General features: G+C 46.0%; 1 protein-coding gene across 3 annotated transcripts in view; it reads right to left on the bottom strand.

Moving 5' to 3' along the window:
- The window catches only part of LOC144128779 (apoptotic protease-activating factor 1-like), a 101,627-nt gene that overhangs the window by 22,374 nt on the left and 54,329 nt on the right, over positions 1–24,924 (bottom strand). For all 3 annotated transcript variants that reach the window (XM_077662471.1, XM_077662472.1, XM_077662473.1), the window contains exons 10-16: positions 23,299–23,425; positions 20,443–20,605; positions 17,062–17,228; positions 12,885–13,053; positions 7,893–8,210; positions 7,228–7,430; positions 4,231–4,377 (exon numbers count right to left, since the gene is read on the bottom strand). In XM_077662471.1, the coding sequence (XP_077518597.1) occupies positions 4,231–4,377; positions 7,228–7,430; positions 7,893–8,210; positions 12,885–13,053; positions 17,062–17,228; positions 20,443–20,605; positions 23,299–23,425 (1,294 nt within the window). The remainder of the gene's footprint in view (positions 1–4,230; positions 4,378–7,227; positions 7,431–7,892; positions 8,211–12,884; positions 13,054–17,061; positions 17,229–20,442; positions 20,606–23,298; positions 23,426–24,924) is intronic.

Genomic DNA, 24,924 nt, shown 5'->3' with positions numbered 1-24,924 from the left:
CCCCATGGTCCACCTGCAGGTAACCACTAATAACTCTGTTGCACGTTATACTGGTATATATCTGCAAGCTGCTGTTTCCATTCTAATTCTAGTTTGCGAAAACGAGCAGCAACAAACAAGCCATGCAGTGTCCCACTGAAAACCACAAATGAACAAAAAATGTCATCTAGTCTCTTACACATGAGTGGTAGACATCGGGCGAATGCAGTCTATCTCATTGCCGAGGGCAGATGTAAGAATGAATGCACTGCAGAAAAGGTATAGCGCCTTCTAGGGTGGCTCGTTGATGGTGTTAGCTGCATTAGTCTTGGAGCCTCCGCCATTAGCTACTCTTTTAGCTTTCATAGACAGTGGCAGCATGCTCAGCTAGCTTAGTGGTTTTGGTGAGCGGCGACCCACCTGACCAGCGCAGGCCTCCAAAGAAAAGGAGGTGGCATCAGCATGCACTACAGATGTTGGCTCTGTGGTCGACTGTGCCTTTCCTTTCCTCAAAAGCATTTTTTCATCTTAGCAGCCTTCGCAAACATTTGTGGCACAGAACGAGCAGATGATAGATGATGAAGACGACGATGTTGAAAGCTCAGCGCAAGAGGCTTCCAGTTATGCACATGGCGCAAGAGTCTCCCTCATGTATGGCTTCAGGTTCGGATGACATCCACCTTAATATGTCGAGAATGGGAGCTAAAAGCATTTCATGCACAAAATATTAAAATGATACAAAACAGGTTGCACTAAGCTACAGTAAGCTGCCACAATGGGATCTATGCAGTGCAACCACAGCTTGACTGAATCATGAAACTGCAATCAGCAATGATTTAAGGCTTGAAATACACAAAGTTGCTTGGCACACAAACTAATATGTTTGATGATGGTAAACACGTCATGGATCGCAAAGGAGCCTAGCCTAATGTGCGTAAATCTGTGCCACAGCATCACAGTTCACTGCATCGTACATAGGAAGCTGGCTGGAACATGCATCAAGGAAGAGTATGCAAGGCCAAGGTCACTGTAACACCATCTCAACCAGGACGAAAAACAAAAATATGAGGTAAAGTTTAGCGCCTATGGAGGCATCATCACACTACCTAAAATGCTTCTAGCATCATGATAGACGCCGACTGTTTTTAGCACCTGCTGGAATTGACAGTCCACCGAGCTGCCACATGCTTTTTATCATTTCCACTTGTCCAAGAACCATTTCAGTTTGGTTAAGGAGCAGCTACTGAGAAAAATTCCCCTTTGGCACTACCTACATGTAGTAGTAGCATGTCTGTTCAAACACTCAGGTATGTGTTGCCATCTTTCCTTAATAGAAATGCTTTCACTAATCAATCCATTCTTTCCGTTTCATATAACGCTGTCAGAAATATGTTCTTACAAAACAATGAATCATATCCAACGGTAAAATAAACTAAGTATCCATGTGCTGTGATTAAACTATCATTTGCGTGTGTATAACAGTACCGAGACTATTCTGGTGATCTGTTATGAAGATATTGTACATATTTGTTATTTCATGCATTCTCTTGTTATTGTTTTACTGCTGCCTGTCATCGCCGTGCCAAGCCGCTACGGGAGATGGAAGCTTTGTCAAGCCGCGTGCGCGGCTTTTTTTCCTTTCTCCTCAGCCATTGTACATGACTGAAATAAATGCAAAATGAAAATGAAATGAAAATGATGTTTTGGTCCTGTATGGCCCAGTTAACGTAGCTATTCAATCACTCACTACAACAAATGAATGACTGACTGCCGGTGCTGTGTGTTTTCTAAATACAGAAGCTGGCCAATTTTCAGATCCCAACAATTTTGTTTGACCTCCGCGATATTTCAGACCGTATTAAGGAACGCATCTCGTATGAATGTACCTATTCGCGACTAATATTTCAAACACGGTGGAGTCAAAAAATAAGATTTTTAGAACTGAAACACACATGAGCAAGTCTCTATAGAATCCAAAGGTTCAATTTTTTTTCAGCCTAACAGATGAGAGCGAGCATCACGGCCACAACAAGCTGACTCTGCCACTGGAAGGAGCCATCTTGAATTCAAACGGATTGGCTTAGCAAGGCTTGGAAATTTATGTACCTTTTTGTTGCCCCTCGAGTTAACAGTAAGCTCTTCATTCTGATTGAGGCGGCCTACGAAGAACAGCGTGCTAACCTGGGCACATGACCGGATATTGGTACAGCAGCACTGCACTGTTACGTATTTCAAGAGATCGCAAAAAGAAAAATGCACCAGCCGGGAAACGTAGGGGCCGGGAAGAGCGCATTAAAAAAAAAGTAAATTGCTATTTGCTTTTTCTTTTTTTGCTTTTAGTAAGAGCAGCATGATTCTGTGGAATCTGCTATGTCTAGTTGCTCTCGCAACCATTTGCATGCACAGAATGTCCTAAACACCCTGCGATGGCTCTGAGTCTGCCTGAGCAGCTGTTGGTGGAACAGAGGCAGTAGTGAAGGAGGGCGCACGAAGCAGACAAAGTTTGGGCACGTGTGAGTGTTTCTGCACTGTTCTCACTGTAGTCGTTATAATGCTGTAAAAGGGGCATTTGAGGTGCACAATAAATAAATAAATAAGTCCTCTATTGCAATCGCGACATTGCATTTCTAAGCTGCAAGCGACAAGGAAAATGCGGATGACAGAAAAATGCCTCAGAGTCAACCTGTTCAACTGCATCTCATACAGTGCTGCCCGCGCGGCATTTCCTGTGGCACAGTTTCACTTTTGTGCCTTTGGTTGTTCGCACTCGGGCCACAGCAGCATTTAAACTGCGCCAAAAGCTGCAACAATATTCACCCCGCCCGTAAGTGTGCTCGGCGTTAGTGTGGGTGCAACATGCCAGGAGTCGCCGACCACGGTATAGTGGCGCCCAAGCGCAGTGGACTCTCGAGTTCCACTTTTGCTGGCATGCCCTTGCCATTTCACACGTGCTAAACGTTGGCTGTAAAAATGTCAGAATGGGGTAAACCACTAATGCAAAGTGACAATCGTGGCCTAGCGCATGCAAGAAAGCTGGCTCACTAGTGACGTAACAGCAGAGATTGTATTGCATGGGTTTCTATGGGAGCTTGGATGGGACCGGCTCACGAAAACGCAGCAGCCAGAAAAAAGCAGCACCTGGGAACATAACAGCAGGGTTCTACTGTAACGAGGCAACGGCAGTGTCTGCCGCGACGTCAAGCCGAAGTGGGGCCGAAGGGGGAGGGGCAGCCGGAGGCGCTCACTTCTTCCCGCAGGTTCCACCTCTCCAAGTCTTCACGCGGATGCTGTCCTTGCCTCGTGTGGCATGTGTTGGGCGGCAAGGGGCAGCAAGGGGAATGCGTTGCAGCACGCTTCCGCAGAATCGGCTCCTAGCATATGGTTCGTGGCCTGACACACCGCAAGTTTGGTTTGGTTTTATGGGGTTTAACAAAACGACTCAGGCTATGAGGGATGCTATAGTGGAGGGCTCCGGATAATTTTGGGTTCTTTATCTCGCACTGAAACCACACAGTACACAGGCCTCTAGCATTTCACCTCCATCGAAATGCAGCCGCCGCAGCCGGGTTCAAACCTGCATCTTTCGGGTCAGCAGCCGAGCACCTTAACCACTGAGCCAACATGGCTGCAGAGCAGCTTCGTACATTCTGGCATTAGTAATGTGAGGTGGTGCAGACATGTACAGCACAGACATGACAAAGACATGGCTCCGGCTCAAACACAAGATAATATTACTGCTTACAAGCACAACATGGGATCTAGGGAAATCCATGTTTTTTCAAGGCAGGCCTTTCACAGCAAAGAGTTTTTTTAAGCTCAAGAATTTTTAGACCGTTCGATTATTCAGACCATTTTTCTGGTCCCGCCGAGTCAGAAAGATCGGTTCGAAATTGCATACTTATCTTCTAGCGTGTTCATTGCATATTTCGCTTCAAATTCTTCTTCCTATATGTTTCTTGTATTTCTGGTTTACCAGCAGTGCCTGTGCATCTGTGTAACGTGCCACTATATTAAAGGACTGGGCTCGAAATACACATGCTTAGGAAAGGCCTTGTTCAATTAATATAGCAGAGTTCGATATGCACAAGCAGGTCTGTTTGGTTTTGTTATCCAGCTAAGAAAAGTAGACAGACTTCGAGGAGCCCAAAGAACCTACAAACCCGTACCTGTCAACTATGAGCCTAAAAAAGGCGAAACAGCAACATACAAGGAACATTCTGTAATGCAAGGATATGAACAGCGATCACTCACACTGACGTGGCCATTCTTGGTGCCCAGCACAACTGCCTTTCTGTCGTAAGTGAAGCAACAGCAGGACACTTCTTCACACCTGTTGTTGTTCTCGGCACCATCAAAAGCATGCTTGGCTTGCTGCTTGGCTGCAAGACCCGATGAAACCTACCCACAAAGCAGCAAGCACATTTCTGTTAGCCGTAGTGCACAGTTCCGTGTGAATACAAAAAAGGCGAAGCACGAGGGCACTCAGCACAAGATGCAGCTACCCAAGCTAACATGCGTATGTATTTTCCTGTGACAAAGACAAAACACAATTAAACACACACATCTAAAAAAGCATGAGTGGCCATAATTAATAGGAGTGTGCAAACAGACTTTTTAGAATCAGTCAAGTTCGAATCAAGCAGGGGTGAGCAACAGTTAAAAAGAAATGTAAAATCCAGTCTGAATATTGAAGGTTGCACTTGGAATGCTTAGAAATAGAAAGCCACAGAAAGGATACCCAGCACATCTGTTTCCTTCTTAGGAAAACATTTGTTAAATGATGCCCAGCAACCATTTTTTCACGCCTAAAGTTACTGTCTGAGGGATAAGAGATGGCTTAGGCACAGCGGACAAAATATGGAAGGAGTGTGCTCACTATTTTAATTGTTTTCAGTCTGTGTACAGGCCTTATTTTGGATAATTTCTGCACTGCCTACCGTATTTACACGATTGTAAGCCAACCTATTTTCCAAATTTGAAAACCCGAAGTGGGAAGGGGTCGACTTAAAATCAAAACCGAAGCATTGCACCATAAATAAAGGCGAGACAAACGAGATATCAGGCATGCTACAGCATGGTTGCATTTTTGCTGCGTGGCTCTATCGCAAAGCTCTTGGTGCTGGCCTTGAGCAGCTGCTATGTCAACGCGCAGAACCGGCATGCCCACCTCGCGCGAGGCAGCCGATGGTGGCTGTTGATAAGCAGCAAACAGGCACCAGCCCACTTCCCACATGTGGCCACAGATTGCGTCTGTTGATAAGCGGCGGCGGCCCGATAACGCATTCGCGTTCTACTCCTACTCATCATAGCATCGTCCAAGTATATATATATTTTTTTTACTTTCAACCGTGCACTCGGCGCTCAGGGAGCGTCGATAGTTGACGGAAGCACCACTAATCCAATCGCTGCGGCGCCGGAGAGTGTCGATAGCCGATGGAAGAGCCGACGCCGCTCACACGTAGTTTTTCTTTGGCTCTGACGCATTTGACTAATGCTGGCCGCGTTTCACAAGTTTTTAATGTAATGCTTTGTCATTTGTGCTCCGGGTTCGGTAAAGTCCGATTCACACGACGACCATTCGGCCGCGGCCCGCACATCACGTGTTCGTGCGTCACTAAATTGAGAGGCGTGCTGTCGGCCAGCGGACTGGACAACCAAGGAAGTTGAAGCGCCTCTCCCTTTGCGAGAATTAGTGGCGGCCCGCGAAAATGCGCGCACTAGCTCTGGCAACCACCGCTCTTGCTAATATTTTGGCTGCCACATTTCGCTGAGTGATGTTGAGCTGGTGCGCTGTTTTGACATGCTGCACTGCGTTCGCTACCATGACAAAGCGATCGAATGGGCGCAGCAGCCGATAGCGGCTGGCGATAAGCGGAGGCCGCAGGATAATGCTATCGTGTTCCATTATTAAATGCCAAGCGTAAATGACCTCCAAGTTTTTTTCTTTTTCAGAAATCTGAAGTCGTGGGGGTCGACTTACATTCCAGTAGACTTACAATACGGTACTATTGAGCATGCGTAATGGCACTTTAGTAACTAGGTCAAAGCGTGACATTTGATAAGGCAGACATGTAGATATTGCTTATAATTTCTTACGCAGCAACTTGCCAGCTGCAATCACAGACTGATACAGGTAACACAAGCAGCTGCATGATGTTCCTGGCATAGCAAAGTTTCACAGCTACTTTGTTGACTGCTGCAGACCCTTGCAACACAGCTGACAGAGCAGCAAAATATAATAAAACGTCATAATGAAACATGAAGCACGATTGAACGACAAGGGCAGAAACTGTGCAAGAACCCTCTTATGCTACCTATGACATCAAGACTGCCAAAACCAAGGCCCTCGTTAGCAACTGAGCAGACAAGGAAAGGGAAAAGAGGGGCCTGTTATGACATACATGACGGAAGCCAACAGTCAATGAAACCAACAAGCATAAAGGATGTTTTTTTTTTATTTGCGATGTTCATAAATGGAAAATTAATAGGGTAATAGGACTTCAGTCATGTATGTCAAGACGAGCCCCTCTTTTCCCTTCCCTTGTCCTTTCAACACTGTGCAGTTTAACAATGCACAAAGCTCACAAACACTGCACGGAAAATAGTGGTTGCCTTGCACTTATTCTACAGCTTATTCTAAATCGCTTGGGGCAAAAAGAAAGACTATGTATACGGTGGCCTCTTTAAATGGAACCTCAATGAATCAGGAGAATATGTTCCATTTATCACGAGCTCCACCTACAGAGAGAATGAGCAGAATGACAAAATTTGAGCAAAAAAGAGTAACCAGTCGATATGAATGCTTTTTACGAAGTGTCGCAAATGAAAGAAAACAAAAATGTCAATTGTATGACCATTCTTTCTATCTGTTACGAGCGGTAGTGCAGAGGCAGAGATCTCGCACATCAATTGGCCATTTTTACAGAGATTTCCACCAGTTTTTTTGCTACTTATGGTCACAAAAACAACTTCTGAAATAACTTCTGGGATGTTTCAGGGAAATTTTTTGGGATGTCATTAAAAAGGCTTTACAGATACTAAATCTAATTTTTTCTAAAATCTTTTTTTTTTTTTTTCAGGACTTCTGCGATCTAATCCTCGTGTCACCCCTTAACCAGTTCAAAATGTTCCCAAAACTGCTATGTCACACAGAAAACACAATTTCTACTTCAATCGATTTTCCCTCCACTGCTCCATTAAAACAACAGCTGCACGAAAGAAAAAAAAGGACAAGCCTAACCAGCCTACCTGCAAGACACCACTTTCATCAAAGGTGGCCACCAGGGGACCTTGGTCCTCAAAAGCAACTGCCAGCAGAGGCATGAGTGCCACTCGCGAGCACCTCCTGTACTCTAAGACATCCCAGACTACCACTGTGCCATCCGAAGAGGAGGATACCAGCTGGCTGCCATCATGAGAGAAGCGCACCGACTTCACATCCTCAGCGTCCCCTGTGCAAAAGTGCAGAGAAGAAAGCTGCTCAGGCTGCAAGGCTATTACCCTTTACATAAACAAGAGTAGCTCTGAGTAGCTTGCACACATATAGAGTAGAATCCACAATTACAGCTGATGCAAATTTGCAGAATTCTGTGGCTGGAGTTGATTGCATACAATATGCAGAATTTCAGGTGTTCTGAACACTCCCGCGCCGCTATGGACGATATGAATGAATGAGCTGCAACAGCACCCTCGAGAACTAAGCACTGTCCGCAACCAGTGAAACTGTGTTCACCAGTCGACTGTAAGTTAATCTCGTTCACAGTAAACAGATCCATGTGAGTGCACTTCCTGTGCTTCTACATATGTATTTTGTTTGTTTCTGAATGATACAAATTTCGGATAGTACGACAATGTTTGCGATCCCGTGAGATTTGTATAACGGGATTCAACAGTTTGATGATTATCCAACACACCTTTGAAACTGCCTAAAGCGGCCCCAGTGTTAGCATTCCAAAGTAAGATGGCATGCAATGATGTTCCGGCTGCAATGAGTTCTCTGTCGGGAGACACTGCACAGCAGGTCAGATTGTAGCTCGACCAGAAGCCATTGTAGCGCTTGGCAATGCTGGGCAAAGGAGTGTGCAAGTCCCAGGTCCAAATGTGCTGCCCAGCAGCCGATATAAGCTGCTGCTTGGTGCTGAATGGCCCCCGCTGGGCATGCGAAAGGCAGCAGCCCACGACCCCATCGGTGTGAGCAAGAACTTGCGGCTCCTCCAGCTGATCTTCTTGAGCTGCAAAACAGTGGTGAATACAACAAACTGGTTAGTACAAGGTAAGGCCACACCTCCCTGTACCACAAATGAATCCAGTACTTTAATCTTTAAAACAAGCTAATAAATACATCAAAGGGCTTGTCACACGGCACATGATGGGGCTACCTGTATAGTGTTGGTATACAGTCGAACCCAGATATATCGAATTCTAAGGAAATCGGAAAATAGTTCGATATAGTGAAAATTCGATACTGTACAGATAGAAGCTTAACCCGCACTCGAGATCATGACAAATTGTGGCTTACCGATCGCAAGGGTCATGAACTGCAAAGTCCGGGCATGCAATGTGAAAGCACTTTATTTCATAGAAAAAATCACTCACTAATTTTTTACTGCTTTTTGCTGTGATTAATGAAGTTGAAAACACTAGTTTGGATCTTCTCAAGACTGTCCAGGTGCGGCAGCCCCATACCTTCCATTTCGTCGCAACAATGCTGAATGAGGCTGAACGCTGATGCCAGTTCAGCGGCTGCGCACGGGCGCACCTCTTCTGGAAAACAGTTGTCCTCGTCGTCGCTGGAATTGCCTTCATGGGCGCTAGCTATTCTGGCCACAATGTCCTCATCAATGAGGTCATCTACAGCCTGAACTTCGCTGTCAGCGTTGATGAAGTCCTCAACGGTAAGTTCCGACGGGACAACGTTGGGAAAATGGGACAAGTCGTGAAACGCGTCCTCCAAGCATTCATCGTCGTCATCCAAAGCTTCAGGACATTCATCTCCAGCCACTTCAAGGCCTACCTTGCTGAAACAGTTTGCTACCGTGGCCTGTTTTACGTCATTCCAAGCGCCGGTAATCATCTGGATGGCATCAAGCAGGTCAATCATGAGATCAGTTCCCATGCAGAGGTTTATAAGGAGCCACTGAAGAAGTCGCCTTCTGCAGCCTACCTTGAAAGCCTTTATGACACACTGGTTTATGAGATGAAATCTCGCTGTGGCGTTCGGCGGCAGAAATTTGAGTTCAGTGTTCTGCAGCTTGCAAGTCGTTTGATGGGCCGAACAGTTGTCTAACAGAAGGCATACTCGGCGGCCCGACCTGCCCAATTCGGCATCCCAAGCCTGCAGCAATTCAACAAAAAGTTGGCGTGACATCCGGGCCTTTCTATTACAGCCGTAGCGGACGGGAAGCTGCTTGTAATTCTTGAGGCAGCCAATGACGCTCTCTTTGCGATAAATAAACGGACACAGCTTGCACGAGCCATCCATGTTTTCCGCAAGCAGAACCGTTACACGCACTTTGCTCATTTTCCTGCCGTGACAAGAGCTCCCACGGAGATTGAGTGTCTTATTCGGCAGCATTTGCCAAAAGAGACCAGTCTCGTCTGCATTGAAGACTTCGGCAGGCGAAAACTTTGCAGCGATCTTTGGCCACTCCTCTGAAACCCACTGCTGCATCTCCTGGCTGCTGACAGCCCCACTTTCGCCTGAAATGGCTTTTCCCAAAATGCCGTGGCGGTATTTAAACCATTGCAGCCACTCAGAGCCACTGCAAAAGTTATTTTCACCAAGAGCCGTGGCAAATCATTTGGCCTTCTCCATTAGCATGGGGCCATCCACAGATATGTTTTTCGCTCGGACTTCGAGAAACCATGCATACAGCACCTTCTCAACTTTGTCAAAAGCAGCAGGGCGCACACGACATGCTCCCGAGCGACTTTGCTCACCTGCTTTGAGTGTGATGTCCTGCTTGTTTTTTAACAGCGTGCTTAAGAGTGCTCCGCGGAATGCCAAATGCGTGTACCACGAAGGACTTCTTTTTGCCATTTTTGACGCGCCGGATCACCTCAAGCTTTGTTGCGAAGTCCAGATTCTTTCTCCTTTTTACATCCGTAGATGCCATAGCTCACTAGATGACAGCAGTCACGTTGAAACAAAGACACGAAAGAAAAATGCGACAGGCCCCGCACTGACCGATGGAGTTGACTGGCATCTGTCAAGGAGGCACTAAAGAAAATGAAGAGAGAGAGAGAGAGAGAGAGAGAAAACTCAGCGGAAATGCACCGTTGGTGCTAGTTGTGCCAGTCGTGGGGTGCTGCGGGCACAACTACCGCCTAGCTCGTGGCCTCCGTAACCGGCTGCGGCGGCGCGCGCTCTCTATCGCGGAGGCTCTGGCTCTTTCCAGTTCTCGTCTCCCTCACCAGCGAGGAGGCGCTGCCCTCACTTACGACAGGTTTTCTCTTTCCTGAGAAGGCATGGCTTGCAAAAGCTGCCACTCGCCTCCGTGCTGTGCGTTGTACATCCGGAGATGCAAGTGTCTTTGGGAAAAGCGCACCTCCCAGGGGCCTGGCGCAGCGTTCGAAATATCGAACGGCTGGCGAAACTGGAGTTCGATGTACTACGCAACTGTCCTATCCTTTTACATAGTATTTTCAAGGGGATAATCTTTGTGTTCGATATAGCCAATAATTCGAAATATGTGGGTTCGATATATCCAGGTTCAACTGTAGTGAGGAAGGCTATTTCAATGCAGGAACAAACACTTAGCATATCCGTTCAGTGCGCACATTACCCATCATAGATACTATGTACAAAAATGAAATTACGAGGCATGTGCAAATAGTGTCTCTTTGGTCTGAAAGCGAATAGTAAATTTCTTTTAATAATTTCAAAGCAAATATTTCCAATACTTCTGGCAAACAAAAAAGTTAAGGTACAATATGCATTTTCAAAATTGTGTATTTTTCGAACACATAAGGCACACATGAAGACATGAAAAAAATGAGAGAATGCAAGTTCTGTCACACTCATTGAAGCTGTGTTGACGTCCTGCAAAAATGGCCATTGTAAATTGGGAGAGTCGACCTACATGCGGAGCAGACATATTTGTGGCGTGAGACCCAATCACGAGACCCCCGACTGCTGGTCTTGTGTCGCTGTGCAGTGATAACTCCATGAACACTTGCTAGGCATATACACCGTGCACTCAACGCCCAGCGCCATCCTAGGAGAGGCGTCGGAAAGGGGCACCCATCTCCATATGCCACGTGCTAGCTCCCCTTGGTGCAACAAATGCGGCACATGAACAAGATAGATCATGTTAAGTACAGGAGGTAAATGCAGCATTGACTGTTGTGCCACCTTCATGTTTGTTGTAATCAGACAGGACACTAGCATATTTTAGAGCACAGCTCCTAAGGGCCTGTTCCTGGGTTGAGCGGCATTGATGTCTCCGTGGATGTAACCGCCAAAGCGAACGGAGAAGACAGTGGAGGATGAAAATACGGCAACAGTGAAGAGAGTGTGAGGAGGAAATAAAATGAGGAGGGTGCAGTGAGAACATGATGAGGGAAGTGGAGGAGGATGATACGGTAGGGGTAGGCAAGAGCGAAGCCATGTTCTATCTGCAGGCGGCGTGACACATTGGAGATTTATATTTCTGTGAGTGGCCGAAGCCAAGCCCAAGCACCGCTGCCGTTCGGCACAGCATGCTCCGTTTCTAATCTTCTTTGTTTCAAATACATACCACAGCTGCTGAGCTCAAAGTTTGCATTACTGAGTATCATAATCGTCCAGTGAATATTTTCATGCTCCTGTCCTTCATATCAATCATGACACGCCTACACAATATCTTTTATAGGACTTACTGGTAAGCCCATGACTGCGCCAGTCAAGTTAATAAGGTTACTGCAAAGGCAACTTTAACATGAGCTGCTAGATGCCAGCTAATCAACTTAAAACCTGTCTTCCTTCCAATGCCCTTATACTGCCAGGCATATTGTCCTGTGTCGTGCCTCTCATATCTGTCGAGCGTGCCAGCCTGTGCAGATGGAATGTGCCAGCATGCCTGACAGAATTGAGAGGCGCGACACAGAACAATACATGTGGCAATATAATGCTGCCGGTTGCCCAGCTTCACAAAGCCTGCATTTTTATGAAAGAAAAAAAATGCAACATTTGGTAAAGCATAAGAAACAAGTATGCCTGAGTACATATATCCAAGCAGAGAGACGTGCAAATACACACAGCAAATAACTATAAAAGTTGAGGAATACTGACACCAACCAATATTAGTTGGTGGCTTATTTCAAACCCAACCAGACAGAATTCTCCGAAAGATGTTCTAGTTCAAAGCAAATAACTATTGCATTTACTCGCGTAATTTGCGCATTTTTTTCTTTAAATTAAGGCTTCAAAAAGGGGGTAAATAAATTAAGTGGAAATTTTGTGAACACGTCCTACCAAACTCTACAAAGGTCATAACACGCAATGCATACTGTGCATTGCTGCCTAAATGTCCACCCCCTTCGTAGTATGGCACAAAAGAGAGTGCAAAATATACGAGTAAAAAGTTTTTTTTCAAAATCCGGGTAAAAAATTAGGGGTGTGCAAATTACGCTAGTAAATACAGTATGTATGAGTATGCACACATGCATGTAACACAGGATTAATCCAGAAACAGCACCATAATAGCCATAAAGAATGCAAGCTTTTTAACATCATCTGACAAGAAAACAGCATTTCAAAACACTGGATAGGAAAGGTGTCAACTAAAAGAACATGGCAAATTAGAAGAACAGTGCACAAACTGTGAAGCTACAGTCACAATCGGTACAACTAGCACTCCTGCACGAAGCCAGTTACTATGCTAAAAGCACATGCAAGAATGAAGCCCATCCAATGGAGATATCACCTGTGCGAGCATCACTGGGGACTTTCCAAATGACTACATTCTCGCCGTCCAGAACCAGCACCAGCCGTCGAGAGTCGCACGTAAAGCAGCAGCTGCGAACAGCTGCACCCTGCTTGGGAACTGCGTTCATGAGCTCATCCCCAAGCTCGGCCTTGTTGATATGGTGAATCTGGAACAGAAGACACCCAATGCATTCCAAAGCACCTACATCCTCAAGTTACTACCTGCATGCCGCTAGAGTTCTTCTCAATGAAATACAAAAATTAAGGCAATTTACTCAGAAAATGATGCATATAAGCTTCAGAGACAGTTCTCAGGAAATAAATTGCTTTTAACGTCCACCTTGCTCAGGCCTTCCTGCTGTGTAACTCGAAAGTTGCACATTTGAATTTGCAATGCTAATTATTTGTTACGAAAACCAACATATATCAAATATAAAATCGATATATCGAATGGCAGTGCGCCGCGCCATTCGACATATCGAACGACCGATGAAATTGGAGTTAGATATACTACGCGACTTTCCTATATTTTTATGCAGGATTTTTCCAAGTGGATAATCTGTGTGTTTGATACAGCCAATAATTTGAAATATTCGAGTTTGATACACCTGGGCTCAACTGCATAGAAAAGATTCTTGCTGGTCTGAGTGCCTTTACTTCTGAAGAATGCTACTTCTCCTAAAGGCCGACCTCCAAAGGGCGAAGTTTCACTGCGAAATTCTCGCGGCAAAAAGTCTTGCGCGGCATGCTGCTGCAAATTCATTGCACAATCCTCCATGCGAGGAAGGAGCAAACACCGCCGGTGTGCACCACCATCGTGCCAGGCGCACTGTGTAGCCGTCGCAGCGACGCTGTCGTTACTCGCAGTGGCTGCGGGGCGTAAAAGAAACGGCTACAGAACACGACCAAAGAGCAGACAAAACGACACAATAGCGTAAAAGCTGCCGCGGTGGCTCAGTGGTTATGGCGCTCGGCTGCTGACCCGAAAGACGCGGGTTCGATCCCGAACACGGCGGTCGAATTTCAATGAGGTGAAATTCTAGAGGCCCGTGTACTGTGCGATGTCAGTGCACGTTAAAGAACCCCAGGCGGCCGAAATTTCCGGAGCCCTTCACTACGGCATCCCTCATAGCCTGCGTCGTTTTGGGACGTTAAACCCAATAAACCAAACCAAACCAAACAATAGCGTAAAGAAACAAAAGTGTGATCATTGCATCCTGCATGTTTTGAGCAGCAGTTGAGCAGCAAGGTCACTGCCTTGACCAGCTGCTATGTATCTTGGCTGTTGTCGCAGGAGTTTGTTTATACAGTAGAACCTCGGTGATACGAATCTCACGGGGTCACGAAAAAATTCATATTATCGAAAATTCTGTATTATCCAAATGAACAAAACGAAGATGTGAGTGGCGCTCTGTCCCGTTCTCTTCTCTCGTGTATGTGTGTGTGTGGTTTTGGCACTTTTAAATTACAATGATCAATTACCAACTAGCCAAACAAGAAGTTCCCTTGAACAAAATTCGTATGCAGAAGCATGAAAAATGCATTTACATAGATCTGTACACAGCTGACAGGATTTAATCACTGCTGTGCAGCCACAGCTCGCTACCTGCGGTGCGTACCACGTGATTAGCGACCGCGACGTCGGCGATGTGCGGGCCACGCTTAATGCTCGATGGCGTGGTCACGGCTCGCACGTTCGTATCATCTGTAGAGGCGAGGGAGAGGGTTCGGAACGTCCGAAACTCCGCACATCGTACACAATGCACTCTGGCTGGGGAATTTCGCGAATTCGTATCAACCGGGTTCGTATCACCGATATTCTACTGTAGTATATCTGTCATAAGCTTTTCCTTTACATTAGCCTTACAAGGCATCAGTTCACATGAGGCCATACAACTGGCATGGTTCCCTACGCTGCTTATACACACTCCAGCAACAGCAAACAACCAAACATACTGTATGAGAGACAAAATCAGTGGTGGAACTGACAACTGGCTTCTCGTAGCAGCTTTTGTAGCAGACGAAATCTCAGTTTGTAGCAGAAATTTCAAGTTTTGTAGCAGGAAAAATGGCATTTTGTAGCAGATATTTGAGCTTTTGTAGGAGGAAAAAAACTGTTTCTTAGCAAAATTTCATGTCTCGAAGCACTTAAATAAAGAAGGCTTGTTTTATTTCTAGAACAGTCAATTGCTCAGGTGTCTATGACGACCATAGCCATGCAAAAACAAGCTTTAAGCCCAAATTCAGTCTAAAGTCTGTTCTTTCCTTAAAAAGCTGCAAAAATATGCAAACAGAAGATTTTGCTAAAAATAAAGCTGTTTTTATTCAGATGGACGACATAACGAGATATGCAACAAATCTATAAAAAATTACACCATTCTTAAAACTGCAAATTTAAGGTACTATTTCTTTTCTTTCCTTGATGACTCCAGCTCAGACAGCGCCGCTGCGAGCCTTTCCTGTCCATTCTTCAGAAGGGCTTGAAACATATGCAAAATTTTTAGACTTGATGCCTTTTGCGAAAAGCAGCTCAGCATTGGTGATCATATTCCTGGCCAGCCTGATCTTTTACAGTACCTTCTCTTCATTCTGACCTCTTTTCTGGGTGTCCTTGTCCGGTACATAAGACTTTTTTAGCTTGTTTTGTACGTGTCTCTTCTGCTGCATCTGCCTCCAACCACTGCAGCTTTCACTTCCGCGATACTTTCAGCGCTCTGATTAATCGTTGTGTCATAGGAATGGCAGCAGGATTTCGACCGAAACGCTGGGAATATGTCATTACAGACCTAAGCCCATTTACACTTTGTATTGAAAAGGACAACCGCCCTCTTAGCACTCACCGATTTTCCCTGAAGCCCCTCTCCAAATGACCATTGCTGTGCGAGAGGCACAGAAGTGCTTTTACGAGTGCTGCCAACAACATTTTCGAGCCCCATCCTCTTGCTTGAGTTCGAAAAATTTTTGCCAGAAGTCATCAAGTCATTCGGATTGTCTGGCTAATATCTTCTGAGACACAAAGACTAAACTCATCCATCAGGGTGGAGACCTCGTGAGCTGCGATGACCAGCATGGATGAAGATGGACACTTTCTTCGCGCCATTTTCTTCCAATCAGCACAGGTTTTGAACAGTGTTGCCGGCAGATGTCGGGTTCCGCGACAGTGGATTTCGGTTTTGTTCTCGGCAGAGTTATTCAGCGACGTTTTGGCGCAGACGTGGCGCAAAAGTAGGCAAAAAATCGATTTTGTAGCAGCATGTAGCAGGATTTCTGATTTTCCACAGTTTGGCGCAATTGGCGCAGCAGTTCCACCACTGCAAAATGCCACGAACAGACTTAACAATTGCCAAAGCGCATTTACTCGTTTTTGAATCCCGTAAATGCTTCTGCATTAAAACTAAAGTGAGAAGACTGATTCTAAATATTTCTTTTCTTATTTGCATTACAATGAGCCAGCCTTTGAATCATTGCTGAGAGGTAAAGCTTGCATTCACTTCACTTGAGAAGCCGTCACGCTACACTCGGCGTCGGCAGCTTTTCCAAACGATGCCTCAGGCGCTTCAAGGACACGTGCTAGCTTTGATCCTAGATTTGGTTGTTTTATCAGAAAAGTGAAGATACATGCCAAATGAAACACTTGTTTTCACAACTGCTGCAAAATTGCTTAAATTATGGCGAAGGCGGCCATTGTGGAGGGCACGGACAAGAACCAGTTTTGTGCACTGGTTGGCTGATGTTCACCGCTGCGCGGGCCGGCCGTCGTGACCGATCCGGGAACCGGCAACTGGGTAGATCAGGAGTGAACAGCCGGTTTTCATGCCGCACACACGGCAGAAATGTCGCCGGGTGAAGTTCTCGCGTAATTCAAGGGTCTTTCGCTCCTTGGAGGTCGACCTTAATATCATTTACATGATTACTCATTTTCTGCACCAGTCAATCTTCTAATTATCTCCCCAAAGCTTTTTTACGATTCCCTCAGGTGAAAGATCTTCCTTGAACAGCCCCTTAATAAAATGTAATTTGTTGGAAAAAAAAAATCACCCAAAATTGCACCAACCACATTCTCAGTTTTACAACGTCTTCCTTGAACAATGAGCAGAACTGCCTGCTTGCTCAGAAGCCCACCAGCAAGATGGTGGCTCAGTACATCACCATGTTGCAGAGAGGAGTCACTTTACCTTGACAAAGCCGAGCTCGTCGCCAGATGCCAGCAGCTTCCCGTCAGGAGAGAAAGTGCAGCAGAGCACTGGAGCACCGTGCTCCACGCGTGCCGCCTTCGAGGAACGAGAGCTCCGACGTGACCTTATCCGGTTTGCTGCCTTTGCTGCCACGCTCATAGGGGATGCTGCAAGACGCCAACAGCCGCGAGTCCTCACACCTGCTGCGCTCAGTGGAATGCTGAGGATTCATTCTTAGAGATAGTAATAAGTACCCTGATATTCTTCCCTAGAGCGAGAGATTTCCAGCATTATTTTAAGAAAAATGTAAGCTTACAGTAAATTTCAATACTCCTGTAATGCCAGATGGTTGTAAATGCTTGGTGAAATATACAGTATTGCTGCTGCATTTTTTTTTATATGCAGCAAAAAACAAGACACCCTGTTTACTCAAACGTAACGCCACTTTTTTAATGACAACAGAAGTGTAGAGCCACCATCCACATTATAATGAAATCTTATGCCGAGGTAGTAAAGAAGACCCCTAACTTCGGCTACCGAAGAAAAGAAAAAATTTGGAAAGTAATATAGAGGCATCTAATAGGAACTCCAAGCTGCCAACATAAAACTAAGGCGGCTGGTACAGCACGTCACACAAATCAGAGCGGCGGCAGCGCTGCAGTAAGAAACTCAGCACAGAAGACGAAGCACTTGCGTACAGAACGTAAATTCAACGCTTCATCCCGAGGAACACGCAACTGAAAATGTAAGGCACGGATGATGTCATTTCAGTCTATCAAAATTCAGCAGGCAGCCTTAACATCTGCAATGTCGCCGATGTCGTAAGATGAATGGTAGTGATCTTATATGGGTGGGTGGAAAGCTAGGCATCGCTCTTGCTGCTTTCGTCAGTATCTGACACATTTTTCGGCAACGTCAGGCTCGGCATACAGCCGCGCAATTTTTCAAGCCTCTGTATGTAAAACGAAGGCTCACTTAAATATTGCTGAGAACGATCACCAATGTTCATAGGTCATGCCCAACAGCCCAACAATAATTCATAAACACCATTCAGCTCTCTTTCGCAGCCATAGGGCATTCAGTCCTATCTGCAGGACACGCCTGTGCAATGAGCACAGACAGTAGCATTTTGTTTGTCGAGCTACTTAATTATTGCTAATATTCATTACCATGAATAATGCATGTACCCGATACTTTTATTAATCGTTAAGAATAAAACTAAAAGTGCTCACTACAGAAGAAAATATGGGCATTCCTTGCTACTCAAGCAGCCGTACGCCAAAAGTCACTCACAGGTCACTACAGTGAAAACTCGTTAATTCACAACTCGTTAATTCGAAATTTTGGATAATTCGAAATAGTCATCGTGGTCCGGTCCGCAGTGCATACAAGTCTATGTGCGTAACAGCTCGCTAATTCACTCAAAAATTGGCGCCGCCACCCATAATTCGAACTGCGCGCTGCCAAGCGCAGCTGTTGAAAACCATCGTCGGAAGCTTTCACGGCAGAACGATAGATGGCACAACCATCGGGGCACCGCTAGGGTGCTGGAACAAGTACTAACCAGTCTTTCCTGCCGCGACTGCTTCGAGGAACGACGTTTTAGTGTTTTAGCCCTCGTTTTGCACGCCGCTTGCTGTGAGCTTGTGTCCGCGAGATGTGTTCGCGTGGGAAATACTGCGCCAAGACGGTGAAGGAGAAAGTGGCGATTTTACGCGAGGTGGATGAACGGAAGGCCAGCAAAGTGGAAATCGCGAAAAAGCACGGGATTCCACCAAGCATGTTGTCGACCTACGTCCGAAATAGGCCATCGAGGATGCCTACGAAGCCAAAGATTTCGCCAGCAACAGAAAAAGGCTCCGATTAACCAAGTATCCGGAAATTGAGACCGCTGTGATCACGTGGGTGAAGGAAATGAGAAGCGCAGACATTGCACTGAGCGGCCCAATTATCATGGCGAAGGCGGCCGATTTCGCCCTGCGCATGAATGTGGAAGATTTTGTCCCCTCCGAAGGATGGTTTCACCGCTTTCGAGACAGACATAATCTTGTCTTCCGAGTGTTGTCCGGAGAATCCAAAGAAGTGGATGCAGAAACTTGTGCCACGTGGCGAAGCGGTGCTCTGCAGCAGCACTTAGAAAGCTACTCGGCACAAGATATATTCAATGCTGATGAGACGGCTTTGTTTTATAAGCTCCAGCCCGGCAGAACAGTAACATTTAAAGGGGACAGCTGCGCTGGCGGCAAGCGAAGCAAAGAGCGGATTACTGTTCTGGTCGCCGCTAATATGACCGGGACGGAGAAGGTCCCTCTTTTTGTTGTCGGAAAGGCACAGAAGCCTCGGTGTTTCAAGAACATTAGGACACTGCCGACAGATTACGCCGCCAACAGCAAGGCGTGGATGACGGGCGAATTGTTTAAAAAATGGCTCCTGAAATTCGATCGGAGGATGGAGCTAGGGAAGCGTCAAGTTCTCCTCATTGTGGATAACTGCTCGGCACACAAAGTCGACACCGAGCTGAAAGCCACAAGGCTAGTACTTTTGCCCGCCAACACGAATGCGGCCTTGCAGCCAATGGATCAGGGGGTGACCAGAAACATTAAATGTTTCTATAGGCGCCACATGATCGAGCGCAAGATTTTGTGCACTGGAAACCAGAAGACCAGCACCATCACATTGCTCACAGCAATGCACATGTTGGTACGTGCATGGGAGCAGGTCCCGCCGTCCACAATTGCAAACTGCTTCCACCACTGTGGCTTTGCTGCCGGAAGTATGGAAGAAAGTGGCAACGATGGGAGTCCAGAGCCTCTGCCTGCGGCTGTGCGTGCTGTGCTGCAGGACGTTAGTTTTGATGATTACGTTGAAGTAGACAGCGATGCAGCAGTGCGCGGTGCCCGAAGTGATGAGGACATTGTCGCTGAAATTGTTGGGGAGCAATCTGTCCCAGAAGAGGCAGAAGACGAGGACGACGACGAGGAGCAAGAGCCCGTGCGTCCGTCCACGGCAGAGGTTATGGGAGCGCTGAATGTCGCGCGCCTTTTCTTCAGCTTTGAAGAGGAGGAAGAAGACTGCCTGCGTCGCATTCGCGCGCTAGAAGACCGAGTAACTACGGTAGCCCTCAGAGAGAAGAAGCAGAAGATGATAACAGATTGTTTTGCTAAATAAATGTTTTTCGTGCCCTCCGGGCATCAAACGCGTCCATTTTTGCTCACTTTCATTAGTACAAATTTTGGTTAATTCGAACTGGCCTGGCAGCCCCGTGGAATTCGAATTAACACGAGCTTTTACTGTACTACATAATGAACTAAGCTCTATCTGCACAGAATAAGACAGGTGGACAGAAGGAGCTGTAAGGCATGCTCCATGCACAACGCTCACCTGGGGCAGTCTGGATGCTTTCACCAACATTCCATAGGTAGACAAGTCCATCAGAAGAAGCTGACGCAAGCAGGTGGTTATCAGGGCTGAAGGTGCAGAAGTTGACTGGTTTTGTGTGGCCACTCAGGACCTGCAGCTCATTGCCAGAGTGGCTCTGCCACAGCTGCGGGCACAGATGGAGGCAAAACAGTGAGAACACATGCATCACTGTGTCTATAACGGGTCAAGTTACTTGCAGTGAAAAAAAAAAAACAGCAACAAAGAGAGAAGAAACAATGATAAACACCATGTGGAGAGAGAGAAAACAGTGGTCGTGCATGTGCTCATCGCAGACAATGTGAACCACAATGTGAATGAGACTAAGAGATGAGGAACACCTCAAGACTGCACCATATAATGAACATGCAAGACTTGCAAACCTAAAGATGAGATTTTGACATAGCAATAGGCACTTTTGTGAAAAATGTGCTCAAACCCTGTTAATTCGAACATCTGGATACTTCAAACTGTCGGCGCAGTCATGGCCAACGCTATCTAAATCTATGGCATCGCGCTCTCGTCAATTCGGATGCTACAGGTCTCCCAAAAGGAGGTCATGTACGTACAGGTATATCTGGAGCAGCAAGCGATCATCCCAATAGTCCCACTCAAAAATGAATTCCATGCTGCAAAATCACCAGCACACCTCTGACATGCACTCAACCGCAGGCGTGACGACGGACAGGTGGCCCCCCGCTCCATCTCCAAGAGCGGTCACATCGCATAGTTCCGCTGAGGTACAAATTAATGGGCTTTTACTGTACACGTTATGAATTTGGATTTTTTGATAATTCTGCAGCATTAATTTTTGCGCATAGTTTAAAGCAGGGATGCAAAACTAAAGCCATAATTTTTTAACAAAAAGCATCTATGCAGATTATAGTTGAATTCAATTCCCAGCTCTTCAACAACCTATCCACAAAACTGTATTCTGATGTGTTGAGTAAAGTAAAAAACAAAAGAGAAATTAGAGTTCACTGAAGCCCGGTGGTACGTCCACAATGCATGCCTCAAACAACTGCCTGTATATGCGACACAGTCAATCCCGGATATATCGAATTACTGTCAAAGCATCTCCTTGAAAATCTCCTGCAAAACTACTGCACCACTGTCCACATTAATCGAACTCCAGTTCAGCGTAAAATTTGATATATCAGACAGTGCATCGAGCCCCTGCAAGTAGCGGCTCTCCTAACGACATTCCTGTGATCACTTCTTGCGCAAGCAGCTGAGTCAGCAGCGTGGCCTTGGACATCTATCTACTGGCAGCGCTAACCATGTAAAAACGCTGTAAAACTGTGTGATGAACGCGGGGAGTGATTGTGGATAGCCTTTGGTCTGGCGCACTTAATGAGACACTGCTTCCATGCAAAAAAGCTGGCGTTCAGTGCACCAGCTACCTTGTGGTGAAGTCAACTCAGCTGCCTGCAGGCTTGCTGAAGCTCTCGCGTGACCTCTTTCACTGCTCAAGGAGCTGTGAAAACTAACTGTATCTTAACATTAACGAGATATAGTTGTGCTTTTAATGCATTTGTAACAGGATTATACCTTCTAAGATAGGCGGTAGCTGGTTCCAAAGCACTTTCCACTGCAGATTTGACGCTAAGCAAGCTAGGCGACATGCAGCAAGCATAGTGCTGCCAGTACGCCGGTGGGTGGCATATGTCGCTGTAGGAAGTGCTCCGCATAGCACGAGAGCACCACATTCATGCTTCTAGGTTACGGATAAGTTTATCTGTTGCCATGTTTTATACATCGAAATATTTTGCAATCCCCTTCGAGTTCAACATATCCGGGATCGACTGTATACACAGAACAAAGAATGAGAAGACGACAGGCCAAGAGCACTAGTCCTGCCGCCTCCTTGTCCTTTGCACCTTGCTTTTTACTCTCTAAGCAATAACTGAAGCATGCCAACAGGAGCTGACAGGACCTGATCAGCGTTTTTGGCAGCTTTTCATAGCCCACACTTGGTCATCAGGTGTTGTAAACAGCATTTCAGTTTTATTTTGGTTTTAAAAGTATTTTAGTAACGAAAAGTTTAATTTGATTGGTAGCTAAAGTTCATTACCCACACTCATTTTGCAACCTTAAATTTGATGTTCATACCACCCGAATGAAAAAAAAAAAAAACCTTCTGCCACAGTAATCAGTGACGCACAGTACCACATGCTTTCCTAACGTCTAAAGAACAAAGGCAATTGATACAATCTCTGTTGTAGACAGAACTAGCCACACCATGCAACTCGAATGACAAAGCACATCCAAAGATCAATTAGCAAGCTTGTGGAAAGCAAGAAGGCAGAAGGGGCAAAGGGAAGCAGAAGAAAAAAAGAGCACAACCATTTTGCCCGTTGCAGGCGCCCAAAAACCTCATCAGTTTGAAAGGGGAAACACTTTTCCCTTTAGCCATTTCCCTTTCTTGTTTTCTTTTAAATCAACTGAACAAGCGCACTCTAGGACTTCCCAACTACAGTCGTGTTAATGAGGCTTAAAATGCAAAGTTCCGTATCCTTTCATGCCGCATTCAATTTCAGTGGAATCTGCCAGACAGTAGTATTAACATTAATTCTAATGCCACATTGCTGCAGCTCAATGTTATTTCAGAGAGTCTACTTTGTGTGCATTTAGTACAGAAATTTAGTACAGCCAAAATGAAACTGCTACAGCCTCAACAAGCCTATCAAGCAGCATGCAAACAACTTGATCCAGATCAGAATGGAAATGCTAAAAGACACTGACCAATACTCAGGAGAGCAACGCTCTATTGTGCACAATTAAATTCAGCATGATGTTATTTCAGGTGTAAGCCCTCACCCTGACAAAACTGTCCTCGCCAGCTGAGGCAATCACACTGTCATCCGGGCTGAATTCTGCATGGTTCACCCCACCCCGCAGAGTCTTCATCCTGACTGCAGCCTGGGACCAGTTGTCAGGCACGTTCCTGAGAAGACAACAAGCCAGCAGACATCCGTCATTTCTTCAGCCCACATGCAATCAGCAAAACGGTAAGGAAAGAGGTAAGCAGCAAAGCAAACGAATAGTAATTTTCTTCAAATAATTATGAAGTGAATGTTTTGAATACTTCTGGCACACGAAAAAGGTTAAACGGTAAAATAGGCATCTTAAAAAGCTTGCATTTTTTTAATACACAAGGCCACTGCATGAAAAAAAACTAACAGTGCATTGAACTTTGCAACACTCATTGAAGCTGCGTCGACTTTCTGCAAAAATGGCCATCCGAAAATGGGGGAGCCGACCTAGATGCGGTGCCGACGTAACTGTGGAGTGTGAGGCCCATATCTGGAGCCTCCAACTATTGCTTTTAATTGCTGCTGCGTCACTGCGCAGCTGTTACTTTTAAGCAGTGACTTCATGACACCTGCTATAGGCGTACGCATCGCTTGCATAGTGCTTCCGTACATCATCCCACAGGGAGTAAAGTTGTGCAAAGGGCAAACTATTATGTTCCCAAGCCACTTCTCCCAAACAAGAAGGCAGTTTGCAGGCACCTCTCCTCCTCCCTGTGGTAGCTATACAATAGCTCCTCAGTGGGATAACAAAGCAGACTGCGCTCAAGATGGCAGCGGCTGACTCCTTCCTTCTCCCCGTAGTGACTATACAATATGCCCTCCGTCAAATAACAAAGAAGGCTGTGCTCAAGCTGGGGGTGCCTGGCTCCCTCCAACTCACTGGGTATGAGCCGAACCGAATACAGTAAAAGCTCGTTAATTCGAACTAACGGCCAGGTCCCGGCACAGCGTTGTGTATTTCAATGGGGGAAAACTCCCGATAATTCGAACAAGTCGGCATCCGCTACGATTAATTCGAAGTAGGAGCCCTTGGATGACACCACTCCTCATAGGTAAAAGAAGGCCCATAGCGAGTACAATGTGCTGCAGATTTACTAGAGGTGTAAATTAATGAAAAGTAAAATAGCCGAGCACACAAGGCAGGCGGAGCGTGCATGTCGAAGCAGGTTTTCGTTGCTGGAGCCCTCGCCCATGCCGCTGATGCTTCGGCGCAAGGCATTCCCGGTTTTCTTGTACGACTTAATTTTAGGGCCCCGAGTGGTCGAGGTTGAACAATTATGTGTGCCATCTGTGGTTTGAAAAAACGCTATTACAGTAATCCCTCGTTAAAACGAAGTCAGCGGGATGGCGAAAAAATTCGTTATAAGTGGTAATTCGATATAAGCGACCATCCGAGAAAATCTAAAGCAGTAGAGGTTTAATTGCGCTGCAACGGTGAGGAAGTCAAAATACAATTGGCTCAGTGAAGCAACACTTTATTCAGGTGCAAAAAAGGCAGTGAGCTTTGGCTGTTTCAAGTTCTTACCGGGCGTGTGCAACCCCTGCTCTAATCTGATCAAGCATTGCACGAGGCCGCGGTTGCTGCCCATGCATTCAACCTTCGGGGTATTTCGAATCGCGAAGGCAGTGG

The sequence above is a fragment of the Amblyomma americanum genome, chromosome 4 (genome assembly GCF_052857255.1).
Source record: "Amblyomma americanum isolate KBUSLIRL-KWMA chromosome 4, ASM5285725v1, whole genome shotgun sequence".
Lineage (NCBI taxonomy): Eukaryota > Metazoa > Arthropoda > Arachnida > Ixodida > Ixodidae > Amblyomma > Amblyomma americanum.
The sequence above is the reverse complement of the archived record's forward strand: the minus strand, read 5'-3'. Positions and strand labels throughout refer to the sequence as shown.